The sequence below is a fragment of the Oreochromis aureus genome, linkage group 13 (assembly GCF_013358895.1).
Source record: "Oreochromis aureus strain Israel breed Guangdong linkage group 13, ZZ_aureus, whole genome shotgun sequence".
NCBI lineage: Eukaryota > Metazoa > Chordata > Actinopteri > Cichliformes > Cichlidae > Oreochromis > Oreochromis aureus.
In genome coordinates this window covers 6,280,438-6,306,821 of record NC_052954.1, presented here as the reverse complement: position 1 = coordinate 6,306,821, position 26,384 = coordinate 6,280,438, and the positions used below count along the sequence as shown (strand labels likewise).

The 26,384-nt window shown below is 39.6% G+C and overlaps 2 protein-coding genes across 6 annotated transcripts in view; one reads left to right on the top strand and one right to left on the bottom strand.

The window, feature by feature from the left end:
- smap1 (small ArfGAP 1) overlaps positions 1–16,938 on the top strand; it is a 144,937-nt gene extending 127,999 nt beyond the window's left edge. For all 4 annotated transcript variants that reach the window (XM_039622043.1, XM_039622042.1, XM_031741137.2 and 1 more), the window contains 3 exons: positions 748–940; positions 7,272–7,498; positions 13,793–16,938. In XM_039622043.1, the coding sequence (XP_039477977.1) occupies positions 748–940; positions 7,272–7,498; positions 13,793–13,939 (567 nt within the window). In that variant the 3' untranslated portion in view covers positions 13,940–16,938. The remainder of the gene's footprint in view (positions 1–747; positions 941–7,271; positions 7,499–13,792) is intronic.
- A 9-nt stretch (positions 16,939–16,947) lies between these two features.
- The window catches only part of b3gat2 (beta-1,3-glucuronyltransferase 2 (glucuronosyltransferase S)), a 77,733-nt gene continuing 68,296 nt past the window's right edge, over positions 16,948–26,384 (bottom strand). For both annotated transcript variants that reach the window (XM_039622045.1, XM_031741134.2), the window contains one exon: positions 16,948–19,395. In XM_039622045.1, coding sequence (XP_039477979.1) covers positions 19,309–19,395 — 87 coding nt within the window. In that variant the 3' untranslated portion in view covers positions 16,948–19,308. The remainder of the gene's footprint in view (positions 19,396–26,384) is intronic.

The following is a 26,384-nucleotide window of genomic DNA, read 5'->3' as shown; positions in this document are numbered from 1 at the left end:
TGGTAACTCCCAGACAACTTAAAGTCACCATAGAAAAATGCATATTCCCCGACTGGTTAGCAAATGGTTGCTGAAGGTTGCTGGCAGTCACTGGGTAAAATCTGTCTGCAGTTACAAAACTCGTTGTGATTGCTTTGGATGCTGCTAGATTGCTGCAGCTGCCCGTAGTTTGCATGGAAGATGTCGACTTGTCTGCAAAGACTTGCCAACACACAAGCGGCAGTAACCACGACGGAAAACTGAAAACGTTCTCCTTCAAATTAAAAGTTGTGCCTTTCTGCAGGTGCAGCTCTTAATTTGAAGGCAAACATTCTCCCTTTGCTGTTTGTGTCACACTCGTAACACTTCCCCTACAGCTCAGACAGTAAATGGCGAGTTGGCTGGTTGGTGTTGGTGGTGTTGTGTTTCTGCCAGTGTGACTGGGGTCTAACACAAACATTGGCATTATCATTTGAAACTATGACCGTGTTTATTCTCATGTACGTTAAAGATAAAAATAAGTAAGACAGAAACAGGTGAGAAAAAAAATCTAAGCTCCTCTGCCTTGTTTGTCTGGTCTGGTTCTTTCTGCTGATTAGGTGAATAAAGGTTCTGGTCACACTTTAAGATTTACATTACATGTACATTTTTAGGGTATGGTGACAAGAGCAACTACATGATTGTAGTGTATGAGAAATATTCTGTCTGGATGAAAGTCTATATATTCATGACATTTCTCTCCTTGCCCTGTGTGTTTCTGTCTGACAGTCCGGCTCCAGTATAGCAAGTCCACAGGTGGACCCCTCCACCTCCTCCTCTTCTTCCTCCTCTACTTCCACCACTACCACGGCGAAGGCAGAGGAGAAGAAGCTTTTATCTAAAGACTCGATCCTGTCCCTGTACGCAAGCAGCTCAGTGGGCAGTCAGCCACAAAGCCAGCAACAGCCTGCTCCAGGACAAGGTAACACACACATGCTCTCATACAGCCAGCAGTTATTATTAACCCTTTGCTAATCAAGTCAAAGTAGCTTGATCAACTGACTCAAACTCACATTTTCAATTCAAGCAGAGTCACTCAAGTTTGCAGGTCTTTTTAAGGATGCAGTTTGCAGGAGGTGTTTCTAAGACTGGTAGAGGGAAAAAAGAAAAATTGGCAGTTTGTTGCTAAGGAGTTGTGATTTCATGCCACTTGTATGGACCCGTTTTTCTCTTTCTGTTCAGGCTCATTTGTTTACTGAGCTTCAGTGTCTTTTCTCAACTGAACTATGTCGACAAAAAGGCTTAAAAATGTGTTTTAAGAAATCACATTTATTATCAATTTCATACTAACCGTTCTACGAAAGATCGAGCATGGTGTTAGTTCAGACAGGAGACGAAGCTCATGTTCAACCACAATCCTGGCAGAAAAGCTGATCTTCAATACTCAACTGATACTCTTCTACTAGGGCTGCACATGTGCCAACCACCTGGCAACCCACCTCAAATCAAGGCTCAATAAAGGTTCTGGCTTTCAGTTCTGTTCAGTGCTGGGTGGTCTTCCTGCTTCCAAATCTAAATTACAGCAGTAACAAACTTCTTTTAACTTCGGTGGTCTTGGCTAAACTGTTTACAACTACACTGTGCAACACACCGCACTCAAACCTGGGATTGGATGTTACCCACAAAGATGGTGTAGCAGTGAGCTTGGCATTGATTCTCAACCTCTTAGTCTTCTCAAGATCCACCAAACAAAACTAATCTTTACTTTATTTTTCCCATTTAACTTTATTTAATTGCATGCATTGCATTGCACCATTGTTTCTGTGACCATGAGCTGGAACCTACTCCCAAGGAAGGCCAGGAGGATTGAACAAGGACCCTTCTTGTTGTGAGGTGACAGTCTGCACCGCTTCACCACTGTGCCGCCTCAAAACTCGAAATAAATCACATTTTTGTTTTGCGTTTGACCTATTAAGTGTCAAATTACTGCTAACATCTTCATCATATCAACGTTTTAAGAGGGCGAAAAGGCTGATGATCTGTTTATTGCTTGGAAAATGATCTGCAAGTGGCTGGAAATCTGCAAATGAAGGCAGCAGTGTGTCTGCTTGTGTGAAGAGAACATTTTAGCCTGGCCAAAAAGCTGTTTATTTTTGGTCTACATTTCAGAGATGGAAAAAGGAGACTGGTGGAAAACAACATAAACAAGTGGAGTTGTGGCTGACTTTGGAGAGCAGTCAGAGGCTGAGAGCTCACTCACACCCTGCATAGCTTCACTGTGTGCTGACATTGTGTATGTGTGTGTTTGTCTGGTAAAGCTGATCTATTAATCAAGAGAATTCTTACTTGCTCATAGCCTGACACCTTTACAGATGCACACAAAATGAAAACGAATGGCATTCTGAGCTTTTGGACCTTGAGAACCTTTTCATACATTTTATAACTCTTGGAGGAAGGACGGCTTTTTTGTATCTTCACTCTGCAGAAACTAGAAACTATCTTTTTATTATTTTTTTTACTTCTGACACTGACTTCATCAGTACAACAATAATTTAATAATGAAGATCATGATTTGATCAGATTAAACAAAAGATGGAAGATTTCCTAAACCTGGATGTTTCAAGTGTTTTTTTGGAAGCTACAAAACAATTTACGCTACCCATACACGTTCCACAAAAATTTGCTATACAGTATGCTTTTCTTAGCTTTGTTCTTATCTCTGGACACTCACATGGACCTTGTGACCTCTTTGGAGAATCACCCCCACAATGGGAGCCTACATTTTTAATGACTACATGCTGCCACTGCAGAAAATAGTTACTGTTAAGGCAAGAGGTGTGGGACCTGTTATCGTAGCAAAAGTACCGGCAAGTGCATCTGGAGAGTTGTGTAACTGTATCTTTATGTGTCTGTATGTAATCAGATCTGAAAATGTGTAAAGGAATCTTTAAATGCATTTTGAGCAATCTGATTACACACAGACACACTGAGATCCAGTTACACACTCAACAGAAAATATTACTGCTACAGTAATAGCCCCACACAAAGAACCTCAGCAGTTACTATTTATATGCATTACTGGACTCGTGGATCAGAGGACTGAAATTCAATTTACATTCAATTCAGTTATATTTATATAGTCCCATTTCACAACAGCAGTCATCTCAAAACACTATATGGTAAAGGCATCACAGTGTCAGAGAGAGAACTCAGCAATCAATGAAGTTCTCTCATTTGATTGCTAAAACAGAGACCTCTTGAATGAGGCTCGAACATCAGAACATTTAGAAGACGAGGGAAACAGACGAACAAAGAGCTTAAAAAATAAACAGGATGAGACGCAGATTGCGGGAGAAAGTAGACAGAAATTACTGACATGTGCTAGTGGCGTGTAAAAGAGGAAATGGGAGAAGAAAACGCTCAGTGCATCATGGGATCAAGGGAAGTCCCACAGCAGCCTTTGATTGAAGCAGAAAATTAATCAAACTTAATCTTAAAGATTGATTAATAATCTTAAAAATGGATGGTGTTTGACTCTGAACCCAAACTGGGAGCTGGTCCAAGCCTGACAGCTGAAGACGCTGCCTCCCATTTTACTTTTAGAAACTCTAGGAAGTTGAAGTGCAGCTGCAGTCTGAGAGTGACGCGCTGAAGTGGGATGATCTATGAGATCTTTAAAATATGAAGAGGTGCAATGATTCAGAACTTTGTATGTGAAGAGAACCCCATGCTTTTTTTTCCAAGACTAGAATTAACAGGAAGCTAGTGAAGCCAATGAACCTAATGTGGGAGTAATATGCACTTTTGAAGAAGCTTCTCGGATGAGAGGTGAAACGTCTTCAAGGAAACGTAAAGAAATCCAGAGCATGCAGCAGAAGGCCTGGGGCTGCTGCGTTTAGCCTGGCTGAATACACCTGCCTGCTCAACCTGTGAGCTAAACCGGCACTCAAGGATGTTCTTAGTGTAATTAATTTTTTTTAACGTGCAAGCTGAAGGACATATGTTCAAAAATGACTTAAAGGTTCCTTGCAGTAGAAATGTCTTATGAATGTAGCGCGTAAACAAACATTACACATACACGGTGTCTCATAAGCTGGCAAAGATGTGCAGGTTATAAATAAGACCTAGGTGTTTGCACACAAACAGATGCACACCTAGACAATATTCCACACACACATGCATGTTAGAGGGAAGAACCATCATAAAAACGTGGGAGAGTAAAGATGAAAGGTCAGCGTGCTGAAAAGCAGAAACGTCTAGTTCACACTGCATTTACTAGGGTCCCAGTGCAGCTGTAAAAATAGCGAAGTGTCTGCAGATTCGCTTTCATCTCACAGTTATTATGTGTAAAGACTGAAGTGTCAGGAGAGTGTGCATGAGCGCCTGTGCGAGGATGTATAGGTAGGCGGACGTTCACACATACATCATACATCAGCCTGTGTGAGAAAGCATTAGTGCTGCATGTTTTCTGCTTGGTGGGAGGAAACAGGCAGCAGATTTTTACAGCAGGCACATGCATTGATTATAGTGTTCCATGTTTACACTGATGTATCAAGGATTAGGAATGGATTGAAGGGCTTTCTGCGTATTGTCCTCTCTGAATCCAAATAAATGCAGATTGAGATCAAAGCCAAAAGAACCTTGCCAGGCTAATGCTCAAAAATCAGACTTTCATCCTGCATGCACTGTATGTGTGCGCGGGACCGTGTGCACTTCTCCGTGCTGCAACAGAAAGGCTCTAAGTGCAGCCAACAATGAGGTGATCAGAATGTCAGAATATACAGAAGGCAAAAAAATATTGCTTCGTCAGTGATCTGTGGATTAGTTATTTGTCCATGGATCTGTACTGATTTTTGTGGCTTTATAACAGCTAAAGACTAAAACCTGTGAGGCATTATGACTTGTGCTAAAGAGGATATATTATAATATGAGAGGAAAGTCTCTCATTTTGTACATACACAGAACAAAGCAGAGAGGCAGGCAAAAATAGTTTGTTTTTGCCCACCTGATGGTATCAGACTAACTCTGCAGATGTCCTTCTCCCCAACAACCTGTTCTGTTTCTTCTTGTGAGGTTATGAAGTGTTCCCATACCGGGTGAACTATGTAACTGGTAAGAGGTCAGGATCTCTTACCAGTTGGTTTTTCCTGGAAAACATCCAGTGGAAGTCACACAGGAAACTTGAGCATCATCATCTGGTTTAAATGAGCTAACTGTGGATGTCTTATCCTGTATCCAAGGATTGTTTCAGCCAAAAGTCCATGTGATACGCATGAAAATTCCAACACCAGCCAAATCTCCGGTGAGTCCTGGGGGTCTCCTCTTCGTAGGACATGCCCAAAACCCCTCACCTAGGAGACATAATCACTGTGGATCACCAGCAGCTCTACTCTTGAATGACCAAGCTACTCACCCTATCATGCATCAGACGCTGGTTCAGTCTGTCTGTCAATCTCCCACTCCACTCTTCCCTCACCAAGTACAAGATCTACTTGGTAGTACAAGATCCTGAGATACTTAAACTCCTCCAATTGGGGCAGCAACTCAAAACCTGTAGTGTGCACTTCCCTGTTTTCTGGCAGAGAATCAAGGTGATTCTATTTCCACTTTCTTCACACTTGGCTACAAACCATTCCAGTGCGAGGAACGGAACACAACCTAATGAAGGCAACAAAATAGAGCATCATCTTTAAAAAGCAAAGATGAAATGTTGAAGCCTCCAAAGTGTAGACGCTCCAACACCTGGCTACACCTAGATATTCTGTTCATAAAAACTATGAACAGAATCAGTGATTAAAGGCAGCCTTGGCAGAGTCAAACACCCACTGTAAATGAGCCACATTTAATGCTGGCAATTTAGACTAGGCTCTTGCTGTGGTTGCACAGGTACCAAATTGCCATTTACAATGGACTAAATACCCCATTTTCTCAAAGAACCCCCAATTGAAGCCTTTGAAGTAAGCAAAACACATGTAGACTAGTACCGCATTATTCCTCCTGGATCTGAAGTTCAAGTAATGGAAGGATTCTCCATTCCAGTACTCTGGCATAGACTTTCCAAGGGAGAATAAAGAATGTGATCAACCTATAGTTGGAACATAACTTCCGGTCCCCATTTTTGAGAAAGAGAAAGAGTCCAGCCCTGATAAAGAGTCCAGCCACAGTAGGGAGAAAACTCATCTGTCGAACATGGTAGAACCAAGTTTCTATTTATTAATGATGTAAATGACAGAAGTAGAAGGATGAACTCATGAGCTCAGATTGAGCCAAATGCTTCAAAACTGATTGGATACAGCTTCATAGTGCAAATGGAAATTGTTTTTGTACTTGCACAGTAACCAGTTTGTGTGGTTTCCCACCATACAGGCATACAGGACTTTATTCTATATACTGCAAGTACCTTGCAGCGAGGTGACAAAGTCAACCACTTCAATGAAAATGACCCAAAACATATTGCTATAGCAACTCTGCAGTTTTTCAAGGAAAGAAAGTGTATATTCGTTAATACAATACAGTCATCTGATGTCAGTCCATTAGAGCATACTTTCAGTTACTGAAGGCAGAGAGACCCACAGAAAAACCACTGAAGGTGGCTGCAGTAAAAGCCTGGCAACTTAGTGCCAGTCTGCAGGAAGCATTTCACTGTTTTTAGGAAAGTCACTGTATCTTTAGACTATGAAATGCTGACATTACAGCTGTTTTAACCACTGCTGATAACCTCCTTAGTACCAGCTGAAGGTCATTGTCTCACAAAGTCAATTTAACAACATTGTCTTCAAATAACAGACAAAATTCCAAGGTCCACAAACTACACATCTCATCTGCCTCAAGTTACACCAGAGCTTTTTATCACTTTTTCACAGTGACCCAGTGCATTGCTGATGGCATTTGGGCAATACAAGAGCAGCTAGTGGCTCTTTGGCTCTGAGAAGGTTCATCAGGTCATCATTTTTAATAAAAATGTCAAGAATCTGCCTTTACCTATTATCATCCGTCTTCTTGCCACACACTGAATGCAGCACACTTTGGTGACCTGTTAGAGATGTCGCACTTCAATGAAATCCCAGTAAGAGGATATCACATGCAGCTCTTCACCTCATTGTTCTTTGTTCATTCCCTGTTTGTTTTTATGTTTTTACTGTTTCTCAACATCTCTACAGGATGAGTGCTAGTACGTTTGTTTGTTTTACTGTTTGGATTTTTGGGATGTTTGACTTCTTGAAGATTCTTATATTTGAATTTGAAAGCAAAGTTTGCACTTCTAGGTTTAGTTAAATGTTCGCTTGATACTACTCTGTTGTCTTGTATTGCAGGCGGTGTGTACATGGGCCAGCCTCAGATGCAGTTCACTCCACAGGGCTACGCCACAGCAGTGGCTGGAAGTATCCCACCCACCACCACCATGATGGGGGGAGGGGCCGTGGTGTCTGGCATGGCCCTGCCAAATGGGGGCTACATGAGCATGCAGCAGGGTGCGATGCCTGCCAACCAAGGACAGAACATGTACAGCATGCAGCAAGGACAGTGGAGTATGGGCCAGGTAACAGGAAGAAATTCAAATCTCTGTATTAAAGTGCAGTCAGAATGATGATTAACATTTAGCTTTTTGCCCACTCCAGTTGCTGTGAATATATGGATTCACACTTAGTTCTGTTCCCCAATTCTGTGTGGAGCACAGTGCAGTAATAACCTCACCAATTTAGTAAAAGCCCAAGAGGTGCAGCTTTAATCAGCTATTCAATCTTTTTTATAACCAGGGTTACTGTATAATAATATGAGTTTTTTTTCTTATATTCTGTCACATGCCTTTATTCCTTTGTTCCTAATTCTGAACAGAAGAGTACATTACTTAGTATATAACCTTTGATTTAGGACCTTTTAATACCACTTAGAATGCAGAATGCAATTTGATGATTTGTGTGACTTGATCATTGGTAATAACTTTTTTTCTAGCCAATTTGGAATGAAATTACATAATAATACCATACACTGTATATAACAGATGGTCATAGCTACCACGATGCCATCCACTGGTATATTAGCTTCCCAATTTGAAGCCTCTATGATAGTGTCTTACCCACCACCATGTAGATTTCGTGGAGCTGCAATCAACCTTATTTGGACAAGAAGGTGAAAAGTTAAGACCTACCATCTAACCTCCTGAGAACCAAGGGAAAAAAAGTATCTTTCAGATTTTCCCACTGCAGAGGACATAATGAATGTGCTGGGTCTCAGGAGGGTGAGGCTAACAAAGCTTTGTTGCATAAACTGTGTGGGTGCAACCCATTGTCCTGTTGATGTTGTCCACAACTGTGATTATCTCATTTGGAACCATCATTTCATCATTTTCATCCTGTTCGTCTTATAAGAATCTCATAACATGAATTCACATGCATCACGGGTCACAGCTCCTTAAGGTCCAGCCACAGCATTCAGCACATCAGGGTGAGGCCTGGACTTTGACTGGGCCACTCCAACACCTTCAGTCTTTTCTTTTTCATTGATTCTGTTGTAGATTTGCTGCTGTTTTTGGGATCTTTCACCTGTTGCATGACCCAATTTGGACCTCACATTGTGACTCTAGAATACTTTGGTATACAGATGAGTTCATGGTCAACTCAATTGCTGCAAGATTCCCAAGTCCCATGGCTCAAATCATTACCCCTCCACCGCCTTCCTTGGCAGTTGATGTGTTTGTGCCTGAATTGTTTCATAACTGTATTTTTCACATGCCTGTATATTGTAGAATCCTTCATTAATGTTGTAATGGCCCACTTCATGGCCATTCATAGAGCTAATGTTACTGAAGGAGCATCTGCTGTAGGATTTCCTTTCAGTGAAGTGAGTCCTTCCAAGATTAGTCCAACATTCAGAGAGTTTTGGTGACTTCTAATCACATCCCTGACAGAAATGCTTTTAGATTATTAAACTCGTATTTAACTGGTGCAGGTGATTGCAGTCTATAATGTGGAAGCATAGTAAGGGTTCATCTGATAGAACAAAATTAAATTGGATGTGAAAAATTGTCTGTCCAGGGAAAGATGTGAAACAGACACCAGCAGCAATTCCCCTTTATGTGTCTACTGTCACGGTTCTGGGTCGGTTCGACCCAGTATTTTGAGTTCTAATGTTTTGGTTTATTTTTGAATGATCATTTTGTTCTCTGGTGCTTTAGTTATTATTATTATTTGTGATTCTGGTTTAGGGTTTAGCTCTGTATCTAGTCTGCGTCTTTGTGTAGTGATTTCTTGTTTCCTGTTTTATTGTGAAGGTCTGCGTCTCATGTGAGTGTTTTCAGTTTGCCTCCCTTGTCTCGTCATGTTAATCACTCCCAGCTGTGTCCCCTACCTGTGTGTAATCTCCCTGTGTTTCTCTGAGTGTATTTAAGTCGTGTCTTCTGTCATAGTAGTCGCTGGTTCGTCTGTGTATCTCCCTCCGTCGTCCTGTGTGGTTTCCCTATGTTTTCTACGTCTCCCTGCATCTCTGGTTCATGTTTCAAGGTTTCAGGTTTGTTTTTGCTTAGCTTTTCCCAGTTTAGGTTACTCTTAGGTTTTGGGTTTTGTCCACCACGTTCCTGTTTGTTTCACCTTCGTGTTAATAAAGCTCGCTCACTACTAAGCAGGCCACATCTTGGGTCCGTTAATAATTCACACACGGCTTGCCCGCAAGACGTGACAGTTACATTAATCTTTTCTTCCCATGGTCTCTAAATCGAAAGAGGAAATATGACGTTTTACACAGAAATCACAACCCTGTGAACCATTACAAGGAAAAGACACCCCACATTGTCTTTACAGAGCCTGAAGTTCGTCTTTTGAATACTCTCTGTGGTCACAACCTTAAGGGATTATTATGTATACAGTTACATAATGTTGTACTTCACTGGTTCTAAAGTAGGATCATGCAGTCAGATTGTATCAGTGAAGTCCCCAATGTATATTTCTATCCAATGTTCAGAGCAGGCAGTCGTGAAATACAGTAGACCTCTAAAAAGAACATTCCACAAAGACATTCAGTCTTTTGTCTCATCCAGAAAGGATTCAAGAGAACTTGGAGCATTCACCAGCTTTCATGTGAATGAGTTTTCAGGGCCTGACAAATGAGTCATGAAGCGATTCAGGTCGGCTTTATTCAGCCTAGATCACAATGGCTAAATCTGAATGAATTTTTAAATATGACGCAGAAGTTACAAAATTAGAATTTCACATCAGCTCAGTTCACTGTTAATATTTTCTTGACTACATCCTCATTGCATGATTTTTCAGTTTTTCTGCACAGCATTGGCAGCATGTAGGGATTTACATTGACTTTTCTGGAGGGGGTTTGGCACAGAAATGTATCATGATGGTGCAACAACACCTGTTCTCCCTCTTAATATCTTCAGGACTGCCACATCCCCCACAGCAATCCTCTCATCGCGTCACTCTGTTTTTCTAAAGATGTTTTTGAGCGTTTTATTGATGTCAAACTGTTCCCTCATTGCCACTGTGGCTAGCTAGTTATGGGTTAAAAAAATCAGAGAGCATTAACAATTAAAAGTTCTCATTAATCAGTCCTTATCATTTAATTCAAAATATATAAACTGTAATAATACAAAAGAAAGTTCATGTGGTGCAACTGAAATTAAATAAAATGAAAAAATAAAAATGTGCGAGTACCAAAAGCTACAGTTCATGTAATGGCCACTTGAGGCTCCAGTTTGAGTCAGTTCCCATAGACTCTCATGTTAAAATGCCTAAACTGAGCCATGAAATGGAAATGTTTACAGCCTGTTTTTGGTCTCATGGATAGATTCACCCTTTTAAAAAAGTTTCTTAGGGTTTAAAACTGGGAGTGCAGGGCACCACAGTAGCTTACCTAGTAGAGTATATGCCCAAAAGAAGCCTGAAGGCCAAAAATAAATATGTAAAAATATGCAAAAATAATCCCTGCTTTGATCAACAGATGTGCTTAAAATGTCAAAAAAAAAAAAAAAATAGAAACAGAGAGAAAAAGGAATTCAATTAATCAAATTCTAAATCCAAAAATATGAAATGAAGTCTTTTTTACATTTGAATTTGAAAACAGTGTCCAGCAGTGTGTTAAAGAAGTGCAGAGGGTGGTCAGGATCCATTATTTATATAGCCATTTATCCCTGCCACAGTGCGTTTGGATCACATCAGCTGATGGAGGAATCTTAGATTCAATTAAATCAAACCTTAGATGTCCATAAACTTTTTTTTTTTTTTTTTTTTTTTTATTGTACAATGTACCAAAATACATCGCAGAACTTAAGCAGACCCACCAAAAATGTACAATTATAGGTGATGAGGAACGAAGCAGCCATCAATCAAAGAAGAAAGGAAAGGCACAGTAATAGAAGTCTCCAGCAGCATACAATTGTCTTAATGTCCTTCCTTATAAAGTAAGATATAAGTAAATTAAAAAGAAAAGAAAAAAAAATAGTAATAATACTAAAAAAAAGAAGAAAAAAAAAAGAAAAAAAAAGGAAAACGTACAGTCTACGCACATACAGTCTGTCTACATTAGCTTAGAAGCAGCATCAAAAAATCAAGTAAGGTGTGAGCTTTATTAACATTACATTTGTCTAATGAAGCCTTCAATAAGGAGACTTCATTTTTAAAAGCAGTAAAGATCGGAGTAATTTTCAAGAAGCGACATTTATGAATGAAGAATTTTGCGACTATAAATAGGTTGTTAATCCCAAATTCTATTTTCTTATTTTCTGTTTGTAGGCCAACTCTAATTACTTGAAAGGTTAGAGAAGGGCAGTCAATATTTTTAGAGGTTAACCAGTACTGGAAACCATCCCAAAAAGATCTGGTGCTTTCACATGAGTAGAAAAGGTGCTCTGTAGTCTCAGTATCAGTGTTGCAAAATGTGCATGTGTTCGTATCTATATTGAATTTCTTGTGAAGATAATCCTTGGACGGGTATATGGCATTTAACACTTTAAAGTGAATTTCTTTAGCTTTTGGCGGAATTGGAAAGGAAAGATACTTGGTCAAAAACCTAAAATTATAATCTTTAAACAAATATTTTCTTGTTAATTGAGAAGGAAAAAGTTGCTTGGTTAGAATTGTCCTTAAAAATTTGTTATTGCAAGTCTTTCCTTTAAATTGACGGTCATCGATAAATAAGGATGGTTCACGGATTATAAAGGAAGAATAGGTTAAACTGGCTTTAGTCATCTGAATCATTGCAGGGGGAATGGCTTTCACAACTTTAATGAATTTACTTTGAGTACATACTAAGCCATAATTATCAATAAATTTATTATACGATAATACATTGCCGTCATTGTCTAAAAGGTGTAGAACGGTCCAAATTCGTGATCCATCCAATCCTTATAAAAGAAGGATTTTCTTTTTATCAATATACATCGGTTGTTCCAGATCGAATTTGTATGTGGAGAAAAATTGTGCTTGTAAATCATTTTCCAGTACTGGAGAACCTGTTTATGAAAATTAGATAATTTAATTGGTAATTTGGAGATTTCAAAATCACAGTTTAAGAGAAATTCAATGCCACCAAGCTTCTCAAAGATTACTTTAGGGAAGTAAAACCAAATATTATTTGAGCTATTTATGAAAGACTGCAACCATTTAAGTTTGATGGAACCATCCAATGCTTCAAAATCAATCACATTCAATCCGCCTTCTTCTAAAGACTTCACTACATCATTCTTCCTAATATAATGTTGCTTATTTCTCCAAATGTAATTAAAGTTAATTTGATTTATATTCTTGATTAGTCTATTGGAAACATATAAACATTGAGATGGATAAATCAGTCGCGAAATACCTTCTGTTTTGGTAAGTAGGACACGTCCAAAGATGGAAAGGTCTCTTTGTAACCAGCTGATTAGGATCTTTTTAGATTTTTGGGTAATATGCTATGTCCATAAACTAAGTTATGTGTAAGGATGAAAGATAACATAGAGAAAAGGTGTTGAACACATGGACAGGCATGACACCATCATATCATATGATATTACATAAAAAAAGAAAAACAAAGCATGTCCATACTGTCCAAATCCAGTGGTATTAAGAGGTGTTAAAGTGTTATATCTGAATCTTCTTATGCTCTCTGAACCCAGGTGTATGAGGTTACATCTTACAACAGAGATTATTCAGAGAACTGCCTCTGAGATGCTTTGGGTTTGTTTGTTTTATATAGTTGTCTTTTATTAACCTATTGCATTCACTCCTTTCTTACTGCCCCTAACAAAGTCCAAACATGAAGCTGACTGAAAGTCTGAACCCTCAAAGCTCCCTTTGAAGTTCTGTCTAAAATGTGATGACCAAAGTGTCCTCACCCCTGTGTATGGAAGTCAGTAGTCCGCACTAACGCAGCTGTACAGTGCATGAAAGTGTTTGTGTGTGTGTGTGTGTGTGCGCGCACGTGCATTTTGTGCAGGAGATGGAACGGTGAGCTGATGAGTGCTTGGTTAGCTGACACACATGCATTACTTCACACACACACACACACACACACACACGCTCACTCTCAGCTCTCTGATGACCAGATAAGTGAGCAGCACTGCACCAAAGCACATTCATAATAGATAAGACCGAATGGAGGGAAGAAGGGGGTGAAGGGGAGTGAGTCAGGGATGTGGAAGAGGGTGAGGGATTGTGAAAAGAGAGGAGAGAGGGCAGGGAGCATTTAGGAACAGTGGGGAAGTTAAAGAGGGTTGGAAATAAGCCAGGAAGTGGAGCTAAAGGATGGAGAAACCCCAACACCCACCTCCAGACTCTGAAATGACAGAATAACTCTGTGTTTGCTCTGATGAACTCAAACAGTAACTTTTCTCCTCTGTTTTCTATCTCAGATGACCCAGCAGATGTCAGGCATGGCTCTGAGTGGTGGAGGGCCTGCGCCAGCTGCTTCCAGCCAATCAGGCGCCCCTGGGGCCGGTTGGCCCGCAGTTCCATCGCCAGCTTCAGGCCAGACCCTCAGCACTCAGCTGTGGAAGTGACAAGGATGGAGTCCAGAGGATGAGGTGGTGGGGTGGGGAGTGGAGGGCAGCAACATGGCAAGAAAACAGCCATATTTTCCAACCAATCCATGTCCTTACAGCTCTGATTATATACAGCAAGGACAGTCCGTGTGCCCCAACACACCTTCTCCGCAGTTCCTTTAGAGGGCCAAGATGACATCACAATGGATTGAAGCAGTAAAAAGCAAAGCAAAAAAAAAAAACCTGGCAACCGCTATGTTGCGTCTATAGTCATCTTCCTCTTCTTTTCTGATTTCCTTTTTGTTGTTGTCGGAAAAAGACAAAGAAAACAAAAGAGATGTAACAAAGCTGCTGGAGCAAAAACTCCAAGTGTCTGTAATACTAAGATGATATCATTACCGAACTGGATAGTTAGTGAGTAGTCTCTCAGTATCTGCAGTAGAATTGGCTGTCTTGTGGTTGGTCTATGCTACCTGTCCTCTCCCTTCTCTCTACACTGTATATTGTAATGGTCCCTCTTCCTTCCCTCCCTGCTCCTTTAGGGCAAGCACAGCCTCGTAGCAGATAATCATCCAAGCAGTACTGTATTTATGTGAAAAAAAAATGTGAATCTCCTGTTTTTTTTCAGAGGCGAGAGGTCAATGCTTCAGCTCAGAAAAACTTTGGTTCAAGGTTTTTTTAGCCTCTGCTGAAATGAGGTCTCGCTGACCTGCTAATACAGTAGGTGTTACTTTTGTTTTTGCACTAATGATCAAACAGTTCAGCCATTTTCCCTTTGAAACGTGTGAAGTCAAGCTGTCTTGTTACAGTCTCTGCGGGTTCAGCTTATTCCCACAGCAGACAGTGTACTGATTACATACACCAGTGGTTTTCAGTTGTAGGGAAACCACTTGCCCAAGGTTCATAATAAATTTCTGGGTTTATAGTAGACTTTTTTTTTTTAAATAAACAATTAAATTGTTCCATTTTCTTTTCTATTTTATGGTTTTTGTTTTGATAGTAATACTTTTATTATAAAGTATTATATAATTATATAATAATATTTTAAAGTTGGAGAAGTAAAATATGTTATGCTTGGGCTTGCTGACATATAATCTTAAACTACTGTTTTCGCCACACATACACAGATTTAAATATATAAGTACATATTTTCTTGAAAAAAAAAAGAAGAACCTTAATGTTTGCTGTAAAGCTTGAAGCTAAGATGCAGTTAGCTTAATTTAGCAGACGATATGCGGATATGCTAATCTGGCACTGTTCATAATGATCCAAAAAAAAAAACAAAAAAAACAAGCAAACTGAAGTCTCTCTTAAGTTAAGCAAAATCTCTAATATATCACAATTCAAACAATTCACACTGTAAATGTAAATATATTATCACAGATTTCCCGATTTCTAGACTTTGCGTTATTGTATGCTGTTAGCTGCTCGGCAATTGATTCACAATTAAGATGCCAGAGTTACTCGACCCTTAGCTTATCCTTATTACATATTCGCTTATATGTCAGACGAACATCAATGTGTGTTGATTAGATTAGTTTTCAGTTTTTATTTTTATTTTTGACTTTTTAAAACTGTTTCAAATCTTTCCGTTCATCTAGTTGCTACATAGCGCTAGGGCAATTCTTAACCTACAGGTGCTAGCTAAAAGATTTTTCTGGAACTGGTCACCGACTCACCTGCTTAGTTATCTAGCGACATAACAGGGACACACTGCAATAACTGCACTCTTTCATCTTGAATACCATGAACATACATCTCTTTAACAAACAGAAGCCATTAGCACAGTTAGCGTAGTTATTTACAGGAGCTAATGTTTAACAAAGCTGAGGCTTTGTTTGACGTCTTTTATCGTTATATGTATTTATACACCCAAACACACGTACGTGCATACACACACATCTCATTACCCAGTATACTTTGTCAACCGAAGGTAAACTTGTCCATGTTTATCAAGTTGATGGCTGCATTAAAAAAACAACACAAACCTTCAAATGTCAAACATTCCCTTTAAGTCTCAGTAATTGCTGGGCGGTCCCGCAGTCCCCTGGGTGCCTTTGGTAGCCTTGCTGTGATGTTTTGAAGTGTTTCAAAACCAAATGAGTTAAGTTTAGTGCAGACTGGGCTCCAACCCAGTTAAAATATTCCTTGTTGTTGAAGTGTGCACCGTCTCCCATGCGCCTTGAGGGAAATTAAATCACCACTGGAATCCTGGGATCACAGCAGTATGTCTCAACTAAACTTTAAATAGCAGAGCAGGTACTGTATCAGTGGTTGATTGTGATTCTGCGTCTCAGATTTTTGTTAAGTGGTAAAAAAAATAGAAGAACTGGCAGTGTGGTCCCAACTACTGAGTTGGAAATCTGCCTTTTTATTTGAAATTCTGGACCTGTGTGACACCCAAAATGCTTGTCCTTCCATGTATGATGCTGTAACCGTATGTTCCGCCATCCGCCGTGTGATGTTTTGTTGTGTGTAGTACAAGAAAAGCACAGTTAGTCTGCAGCAAATAAACCTGGATGACCAGTCAGAGGGCTAGACTGGCAGCGGGAATGGGACTGAACAGTGAAAGATTAAAGTGGACCTGTATGAAAATCCTGGATGGGTTCATCATTACATCATCATTACTCTTCAGTTCTCCTAAGAACACACAAGCAAAACACACCTACACACAGATCACACTGCCGAATGCCGATGCAGAGATTCATGTCTGTACAGGGTCCCTCTGCCATGCAATAACTGTAGCACTCTGTGGGAGAACGTGTATAACAACATATTCTTAATAACTTAATGTCATCCAGGTTTATTTCCAGTGTGTTTACATTTTCTGGTGCCTAGTACAGAGAAAAAGATGTGTTTTATGCATTAAAACTGTAAATATACAGGAAATTTTCTGTGATCATCTTTATTTAATGACTCTAAAAGTATGGTTTTATCTTTTTCAGATCTTTTACTTTTCTCCTTTTTTTCTGATGCCTGTTTTACAAGTGAGTCATTTGAAATAAAAGCTGTTGAATCCTGGCTAATAAGGCTTGTTTTTATTTCTTGTGTGTACATCAAACACAACTGTACATACAGTCCCCTCTAAACTTCAGTGCTCAGGACAATACTGCTGTCAGGAAAAGAGCTCTTTGCACATTAGAACCGTGAAAGTGGCCGTCTGTGTTGTACCGCTTATATACCAGCTACTCGATTTCTTTTCCCTTCTCTGCTGACAGATGGGTTTCCTTTGTTGTCAGCTCACAGATGCTACATTATTGATGGCTGCTTGTCAGGAGTGTTGTTACTTGATGTGGGCCACTTCCAAACTTCATTACGTTCCTCATATACACGGAATAGAAAACGCATGTTGTCACTTCATTAGGTTTATATGATCAGCTCATTATAATTATTAAATAGCATTTAGGCATCAATCAACTTGTACAGCATTAACTTTGAGACATTCATGTGATTTAATTTAAACAAAGAAGACCAGAGGCGGCTGTTCCTGACAGGATCTGATTGGCATTTCACAGCCAGCAGTCGAACTGAAAACATTATTGTGAAATCTGAGCTAAAACTTTGAATAGTAATGTTCCAGCAATTTAGGAAATACACTTTCTTCAGTTTCCACGAGTGAGGTGAGAAAAAATGGCAGAGTTGGAGCCTAGCTTAGCATAAAAACTACCAGAGAAAGAAAGCCTGAATTTTTCAATTGCCTGACCCTAATTAAAGTTCAAAGATGCCTCTACAAACACATTTGAAGCTAGTTGCTACATTATATCTAGAATTTTTTAAAAATTAAATTGTAGTGGGTTATGTTGCATTTTATAGCAAAGACTGTTATCTTGTTAGAACGCTAGCAAGATATTAGTGAGATTCCTTAAAGGATCAGGATAGCTGGTTCTGCTCTGTTTAGCTAACAATGAGCAAAAATTTAACACAGGATCTGTGGAGGTGTTTAGAGTCATTACTGGGTTTATTTTTTTAAATAATTCTATTTTACCTTCCAGTTTACGCTAAGCTAATTTTATGTTAAAAGCCTTCTGATACCAGTTTTCAGCACGGTGGTGAAATTGGTACCAGTAAACAATCATGTTTCCAAAAATGTAGGGATCCAGAAATACCTTTTTTTTTTTTTTTTTTTAATCAAACTTACATTGCGGTACTTCCCAATACCAAGAACAGAGATACTGAATTACAGAATTCAAATAAATGTTTCCTGTAACATGAATGCTCAGATGGCTCCGTATCATCAAACTACTGTTAATCACACCCACTGATGTTAAACTGTCTTTAGTCCACTGCAGTTAAACAGAAGAATGTCTGGAAGTGGCCTTATGAAGTGGTGAAACTAAGGCTAAATGTTCTGAAACTGGCTGCTGATGTTCCTTTTAAGGTCATCTAATATCATTTGGATTTGCAGACTTTGGGCAGTGACTGGGAATGTTGTCTTGCTGCCTCTGTTGCAGTTTTTAATTGAGCCTTCAACAGACTACCAAGGGTGTCCACTTCGTCTCACCCTGTGGCAGCCTAGAAAGGCCTTAGTCCACAGTAACCACGTTCCTGATGAGTTTATGACCTCAATCACACATTTTAAATCCTAATGAACACAACACAATTCTTATTTTGCAAATTTTAGTCCCAATAAGTGTCCAGAAGAACAATAAAGTAGAATATGCTTTAGGGTGGGCTTACTTTGTGACTGAAAAGCAGCTACCCTATAAACATGTAGTGTCCTTAAGTTTCACAGCTGTGCTCGTGATGTCTGGTTTCAAAAAGCTGATGACAGTCATAACACCGAACTCAAAGTTTTGGGAACAGGACTTCACAAACTAGTGGGAGAGCCAACTCCTATTATTGGAGTAGCTACATGAACACAGTATCAAATGGGTAAACAATACTGGTGGTGGTATCAGTGCATCCCTACAAAAATGTTAAACATTCCTTTAACACTAGGAAACTTTAGCAGTATGCCTCTATCATACAATACAAACAGCTACCAAACATCCTGCACACAAGCCTTTTCTTCTTTAGCAATTCTATCACGAGGTCATGGTTTCAATTAGGACACAGAATTGTTAATTAAAAACAACATATCAATGATTTGATGCATCTCACACTTTTCAGTTCAGCAACATGATATGTTACATTTCTAGTAACATTTACTTTTTACATCAGCAGGCTGTGGATGTGAGGAAATGAACAGTCCAGGTCGTTCCAGTTTGTAAAAGGTATTTGGTGCTATCCAGTTCTCACAGAGCAATGTTTGAAAGACAGCAAGGAGTCTTGAATCATGCAGCTCCTCAGAGACTCTGTCCATCACCAGCAGATTGTATTAACCCGAAAGGCAGAGGAAAGCAGAGTGCTGCTGGTAGTCTCAGCCAAGAGATGACGGGCAGCACCGATCACACCTCGATGACGACGGTGTCCTTTCGATGTTTGGGCTCGTTTGCGAGATGTGGTTTCTCTGTGCGAGTGTGCCAAACCAGCACCTGAAAAAGAGAAGAGGAAGAATCAGAAAATCTGCTGGCAAAGAAAGCATAATGCACTAAAAAAAAAGAAGAAGAAAAGGCAGTTGTGTGAAACATACTCCCATTGATGGTTTCATGCAACAACAACAACAAAAAAAAGGAATACAACAGCAAACCATCAAACAGATATAAAAAATATGGGGGTGGGGGATTGGTTTTACAGTAAACATCAGGGTACATTAAACTCATTTTATTGTTGAGATATAGAAATGCAACATCACCAGGAAAACAAGTCTATCAGAACAAACATAATAACTATACATTTAATGTATCGTTACATTACACATATAAAAAAAATAAAGAACCAGCAGATGATACTGATACTGTTTCACTCTTTGTTTGATAACGGTCCACTATTGTCAACTAATAATAGTGGGCTAAATCTGTCATAAGTGTATGACAGTGGGAACGACTCTATTCGGGGGCTCTGTCCCTCCTCTCTCCTCCTGTATAGCTGCACAATGGTGGTCTGATAATGTGTCTCACTGTTCATTTTCTTACAAGCTTTCTTATGTTTCCAGAACAAGCCTTCACAGAACCTAACTTGGACTCTATTCGAAACATATATTTGTAAACTTAATAGGCCGTCCAACTAAAAAAATTGTACTGGTCATTTGTTCAGACCATCTGAAACACTCTGATGTGCAGCCTTGTTAAAGTCGAGTGTTAAGCGGCAGGCGACACAGTGTAACCTTTGCAGTTCCTCTAATGGCCACTTGGGACTGAAATGAAAAGTGAGTCAATCCCTGTGGGCTCCCATGTTTACAGCCTTGCACACAAAACCGTTTGGGGTTTCGGATACTGATGAGACTTAAAGTTAGGGGTGGAGCTGCTTTGACTGACAGGTGTGTCCACACAGGGGGTTGTAGCTGTGTGCTAGCTTGGAGTTGGCGGAGTGTCTGTTTCCTCTGTATTCGTGCAGTTGATGGTCTTTGAAGCAAATCTGATTGAATTATCTAGATTTAGTGACAGAAATTGTTATTAATCAGTTACTTGGCACAAATTGAAAGCCTTGTGTGATACCCTGGAACTCCACCCTTTCTCCTCCCAGAAAACTAAAAGGTGGTTAGGTGTTGGAAAAAACAGAGCTAAAGTTAACATGCATGCAGCATGGTGCTTTGATCTTTACTGAGAAGGAAGGTTTGTCATTTTAACTGCATAAATCACTGACCATTTATTGTTCTATGAAAGTATAAACTATTATGATTTTAATACAAAACTTTGAGGGGCAATATTTACTGACACAGATCAGTGGTGATTTCTACTCAGTGGCTTCTTGGTGTCAGTATGAAACCAACATACTGGTCTAAATCTAGTGTGCAGTTGTGTTTCCACTCATGCAGATGCATTTTGAGCCTTCAGTCCTCGATGATCTGCATATGAAATGCCTGTGGAGTGAAAAACAAGTCTGTGTTCTCTGCAGCAGAGATAGCATTGTATCCTCCTGCTGTTGGATTTGATGGTGCCGGTGCGCCGGGAGGGATTCCACTCGCAGGAAACAGTCTGACACCTCGAAATGGATTGAATCAAAAGCAGCACGCACCTCACTGCAGCTGTTTGTCTTGTGTTTTCAGTCAATTTCACAGTAATATATTGGTGAGAAAACAGTACAATGGATGCAAAGATTGATATTTTCCTGGAGAGGAGAACAAATTCCATTCTATATAGTTTCAAGTGAGTTTTTTGGGGGAGGGAGTTTATAACTAATGAGCCCATAATTCAAGTGTGTCCGAAACTGCACACACAGTGACTCACAGAAGCATGATTTATTGCTGGCTGTGGACACTGACGTTGTTTTTGCGCTTCCTCAGGTGGAAAGTGTCACTTCCTGCACACTGAGTTGCTAATTGGCCCGCTTTGCATATCTAACGAGGCTAATGTAGCAGCCACTAAAGTGCTGCTCCAGAGCTGTGGGGAAAATGGTATCTGTGCGTGTGCGCGCCAATTATGCAGCCAGAGTGCGCTCCCTGTTCCCCGTACACTTTTCTCTTCCCCCCAGTTTGCTCTCTGTTTTCCTCATTCATCAAGTCCACTTTCTCTCCCATGGCCTTACTGCTGGTTTTACCTCAGTCCTATTTCCTGCACTAGCTTTCGTTTCCACCCTCAGGCAACTAGGAGACAAAAAAAGCTTTTTTAGGTTAGAGAGCCCTGTGCTTTTTTTTTTTTCCTTAATAGCATATGGAGGGGGAAGGCCTGTTTCTACCCATCAGCAAGAGGAACTTATATAGCAGAACTTTTACCTTAAAGGGGACCTATTATGTTTTTGGCTTTTTTCCTGTCAGAGCTCTTCAGATCACAATTGGAGCATGTGGCAACTGTGATGCTACCGATTGGTTTTGGATTTAACAGTAGTGTTTGGATGCCATCATGTTAGTTGGAGTTTGATTAAAAGTTGGATGCTAACTTATAATGCTTAAGTAGCATGCTGCATAAATAAAGTGCACAAGTGCATCACACAGACACACAAACCTGATTGTCTTTAGCCTTTTGAATTTTCCAATAACTCTTTAAATCTATTCAGTTATGTTTTATTGAGCTTGATGTTTGTTATTAGCTCCTCACATTTGTCCTATAACGCTGTGTTTTAGATTGCTCTTCCAGTTTTGGAATTCAGGTTTATTTGTTGTGTCTTTTTTCTTGCGCTCTTCGTTTTTATTAGTATTGGGCTGTGGTTTGATTCTAGTTTGTATCCTTTTGTGTCATTTTAGAGTTTTTGGTTCTTGTTGTTAGCCTTGCAGGGAGCCTGGGCTGCTGGAGGCTTCCCATGATGCATTGTGTGCTTCTTCTGGGGCGATCGTGGCTCAAGAGTTGGCAGTTCGTCTTGTAATCGGAAGGTTGCCAGGTCAACCCCTGGTTCCGACAGTCTCGTCGTTGTCGTCGTGGATGACTGAATATGTAAAGCGCTTTGGGGTCACTAGGGACTAGTAAGGCGCCATTTACCGTTTTACCATTCTTCTTCACTCACTTCTTTTCACTCTGTATGTGTTTATACATCACTTTCCATTTAATCATTAGTTATTATTCATCTCTGGCTCTCTTTTGTCCTGTCTTCCTCCTCTCGCCCTGAACCAGTTACTTCATATGGCTGCGCCTTGCTGAGCCTGGTTGTGCTGTAGGTTTTTTTCCTATTAAAAGGAGGTTTTTTCTTCCCACTGGCACCAAGTGCTGTCTCGTGTGTGTTGACCGATGGGTGGGGTTTTCTCTGTATTATTGTAGAGTCTTTACCTTAGTTCACTCTAAAAAGGGCCTCGAGGCAACTGTTGTTGTGATTTGATGCTATAAATAAAAATAAAAATATAAATAAAACTGAAATGATGTGAAATTTAGGTTCTAGCTTTGGTTATTGATGGACAGTAATGGATTTGAATCTGTTATTTTAATGCCTTAGTGTTTTCTGCCTGTGCTCATCTTTATTTCAGTGTGTCTTGTTTTCATTTCAAAGTAAATATATTCCAGTTTCAGTTTCTGCTTAGGTTTTGTTTTCTTTTACTTAGACTTTGAATTACACTTTTTATCTCCTCATTATTCTATTCTGGTGCTGTTTCCTTATTGAGCCTCTGGTTTCTGTTTGCTTTGTGCTTTTCAAGGAATAAATTCAATATTTTGGTGTTTCCCAGTTTCTTGAATTTATAGATTGGTGTCATTGAGGAGGGATCCTCTATCTCACTCTGTGTTTGTTTTATTTTTGTTTTTTTAACCTAACTTCTTTTTTATTTCTTTTTTTTTTAAAAATTATATCTTTATTTGGATTGGACAAGTAGAGATAGGACAACATAAAGCATCTGCATAGCAGTGTACAAGTAACATATGAGCAGAGTCCATTCCGGGTTTTTAGATTTAGTTTAGGAGAGCAAATGATGTACAACAATAATCAGCAAATGCATATTAGCCTCCTTTGGCCATTACTGTGAGAGTTGTTCACCTGCTCTCCAAAGGGAGATACTTAGAACACATTACATAAAACTATAAGCACAAACTGGGGGGAGGTCTGTGCTGCTATCATGATAAACAAGTAAATAAATAAACAAATAATAATAGTACAGAGAAGAAGAAAAAACAGGTAACAGTGAAAATCAAGTGAAGTCAGCTCTGGTGGGGGTAATAAATTGTATCCAGTTGTTCCAACTTTCGTAGAATTTGGCCTTTTGGTTTCTTAGCAAATATGTCAATTTTTCCATCCTAAATATCTCTAGAATAATCCCAAACCAGTCCTCTACTGTAGGCTGGACTGGGCTTAACCATCTTCTAGTAATTGTTTTTTTACTTGCCACCAAAAGTAATTGTGCCAACTTAATCTCACTCTTACGCTCCAGAAAGGGGATCAGACCCATATATAAAACCTTAAAATCTAAAGGTATTTGGACATTGAAAACTGCACTTAAAGAGGTCTGGACGCCTATCCAAAAATTTTTTAACTTGGGACAATCCCAAAAGACATGAAAGTGGTTAGCCACGGTCGAGCCGCATTGTCTCCAGCATTGCATATGGACCCCTTTGTATCTCTCCTGGTATGGTGTCTTGAAATACCTAATGATATTTTTCCAGCCATGTTCCTTCCAGCTCATAGAACTGGATGTAGCCCACTGACAGTGCCAAATATTTTCCCATTCACCCCCAGAAATAACAATCCCTGATTCCCTTACCCATTTATCTTTGGTGTATAAAGTATTATCCTCGCTGGCACTAGAGAGAGCTTTGTATAATTTGGAGATGGATTTAGTAGGAATCGTGGTTGTGGCATTTTTCAGAATAAGGAAAAAATGCGACTCAACATCACTAAAGTCAGACAATTTGCATTCATGATCAATATATGATCTCAGCTGTAGATACCTGTGGAAATCGTATTTTGTCAAATAATGGTTATCCGCGAGGGCCTCAAATCTGAGCACAATATTTCTATGAGTAAGAGAGAGGAAAGTCGTAAGGCCGTAGGATATCCATGCTTTAAAATTAGAGTCGTGTCTATTTGGGATAAAATCTGAATCAAAAGCAAACCACCTGAAAATTTTTAACATTTTATGTATCCCACAGATGCTAATTACCCTCTGCCAAACTTGGAGGGTGTGAGTTAGCCAGGGGTTCCCCAAGGTTTCCAGCCGACACATTAAACCCTTATCTGCCATAACAGCTTGTAGAGGGAGCCGGTCCACTAGGTTGGATTCCAGTTCCTTCCACCTAGCTGTATATGTTTCGTTGCACCAGTATAGGAGAGGGGTTATTTGAGCGGCATAATAGTAGTTCTTGAGGCAGGGGAGGCCCAATCCTCTCTTTTCCTTGGGGAGCTGTAGGGTGGCATATTTAACCCTTGGCTTTCGGCCCTGCCAGATAAATCTGGAGATCCACTTGTCCCACTCAATAAATTGATGGTCACACACTTCTATTGGTAAATTTCTGAAAAGGTAAAGCAGTCTGGGAAGCATGTTCATTTTGATTGCGGATATCCGGGAGCTGAGACTCAAAAAAGGGACCGGATTCCATCTATGCAGATCATCTTTTATACTTACAGATATTGGCTCATAGTTTGCCTGGAAGAGCCCAGAGAGGTCTGCAGTCAGGTATATTCCCAGGTACTTGATTTTCTCATTATCCCAATTTATTTTAAATTTCCTATGTAAAGCTGCAGAAGCTGTGTAATTTAAGGTCATCACCTGTGTTTTTGAAATGTTAATCTTATAGCCAGATAACTTCCCAAAATCAGTTATGGTAGACATCAACTCACTAAAAGACCTCTCTGGGTCCTCCAGGCAAACCAATACATCATCGGCAAACATTGCTACTTTATGTTCAACTCCTGATAGTGCAACACCCTTAATGTTATCATTTTGTCTAATCGATTGGCCTAATGTTTCTATGAATAAATCAAAGAGAAGTGGCGAAATTGCACAACCCTGTCTACAGCCACGTTCCAGGATAAAGGGTTTAGAGAGATCGCCATTCACCTTAATTCGGGCTGAGGGTTGAGCGTAAAGACCTTGAATTATTCTAATAAACTTATCTTGAAAGCCAAACTTCCCCAGAACCTTGTATAGAAATACCCATCTGACGGAGTCGAAGGCTTTCTCGGCATCTAAACTTCCTATTATTGATTGAATTTTATTTTTTTTTATTTGAGTAGAAATGTGTAATATTCTCTTAATGTTGTCACTTGTTTGTCTATAATGAATAAAACCAGTCTGATCTAAATTGGTGAGGGCAGGTAGTAACTTCTCCAGTCTCTGAGCAAGAATAGAAGTAAATAACTTGTAATCCAGGTTAAGAACACTGATTGGTCGATAATTTCCACATTCTCGTTTATCTTTCCCCTCTTTTGGGATGATTGAAATAATTGCCTCCCTCCAAGAGGGTGGGATTTCTCCCTCCTGTAGAGTATAGTTAAATGATTTCAGCAATATGGGGAGTAGATCTGCCCTCAGGGTGCGGTACCACTGGGAACTGAACCCGTCCGGCCCAACTGCCTTACCTGGTTTTGATCTGGAAAGAGCTACATTAATTTCTTCCGCTGAAATGGGATGTATTAAATACTCATTTTGAGAAACGAGGAATGAAGGTAATTCTAAATGACTTAAAAAAGCATCAATACAGTTCTCCTCAGTAGCATTCGGTTGTGAATACAGTTCACTAAAAAAGGTCTCAAAACATTCCTGAATATTTTCTAATTTAGTTTCCAAAATGTTAGTTTTGGGATCCTTAATTTGATATATCGTACTTTCCTCTAGTTGTTTGCGTAATTTATGTGCCAAATATTTTGCAGATTTCCCTCCTATCTCATAGTATTTCTGCCTCAAAAAGGTTAAATTATTTAGGGCCTCCTGGGTGTAAATATCATTAATTTCACCCTGTATTTTCCTGATTTCCTGTTTTACAGTGAGATTTGCGGTGTTTCTGTCCTCCTCTTCTTTTAACTTTAGATTCTTTTTTATTTCTGTGTCATGTCCTGTACAGGTGCATCT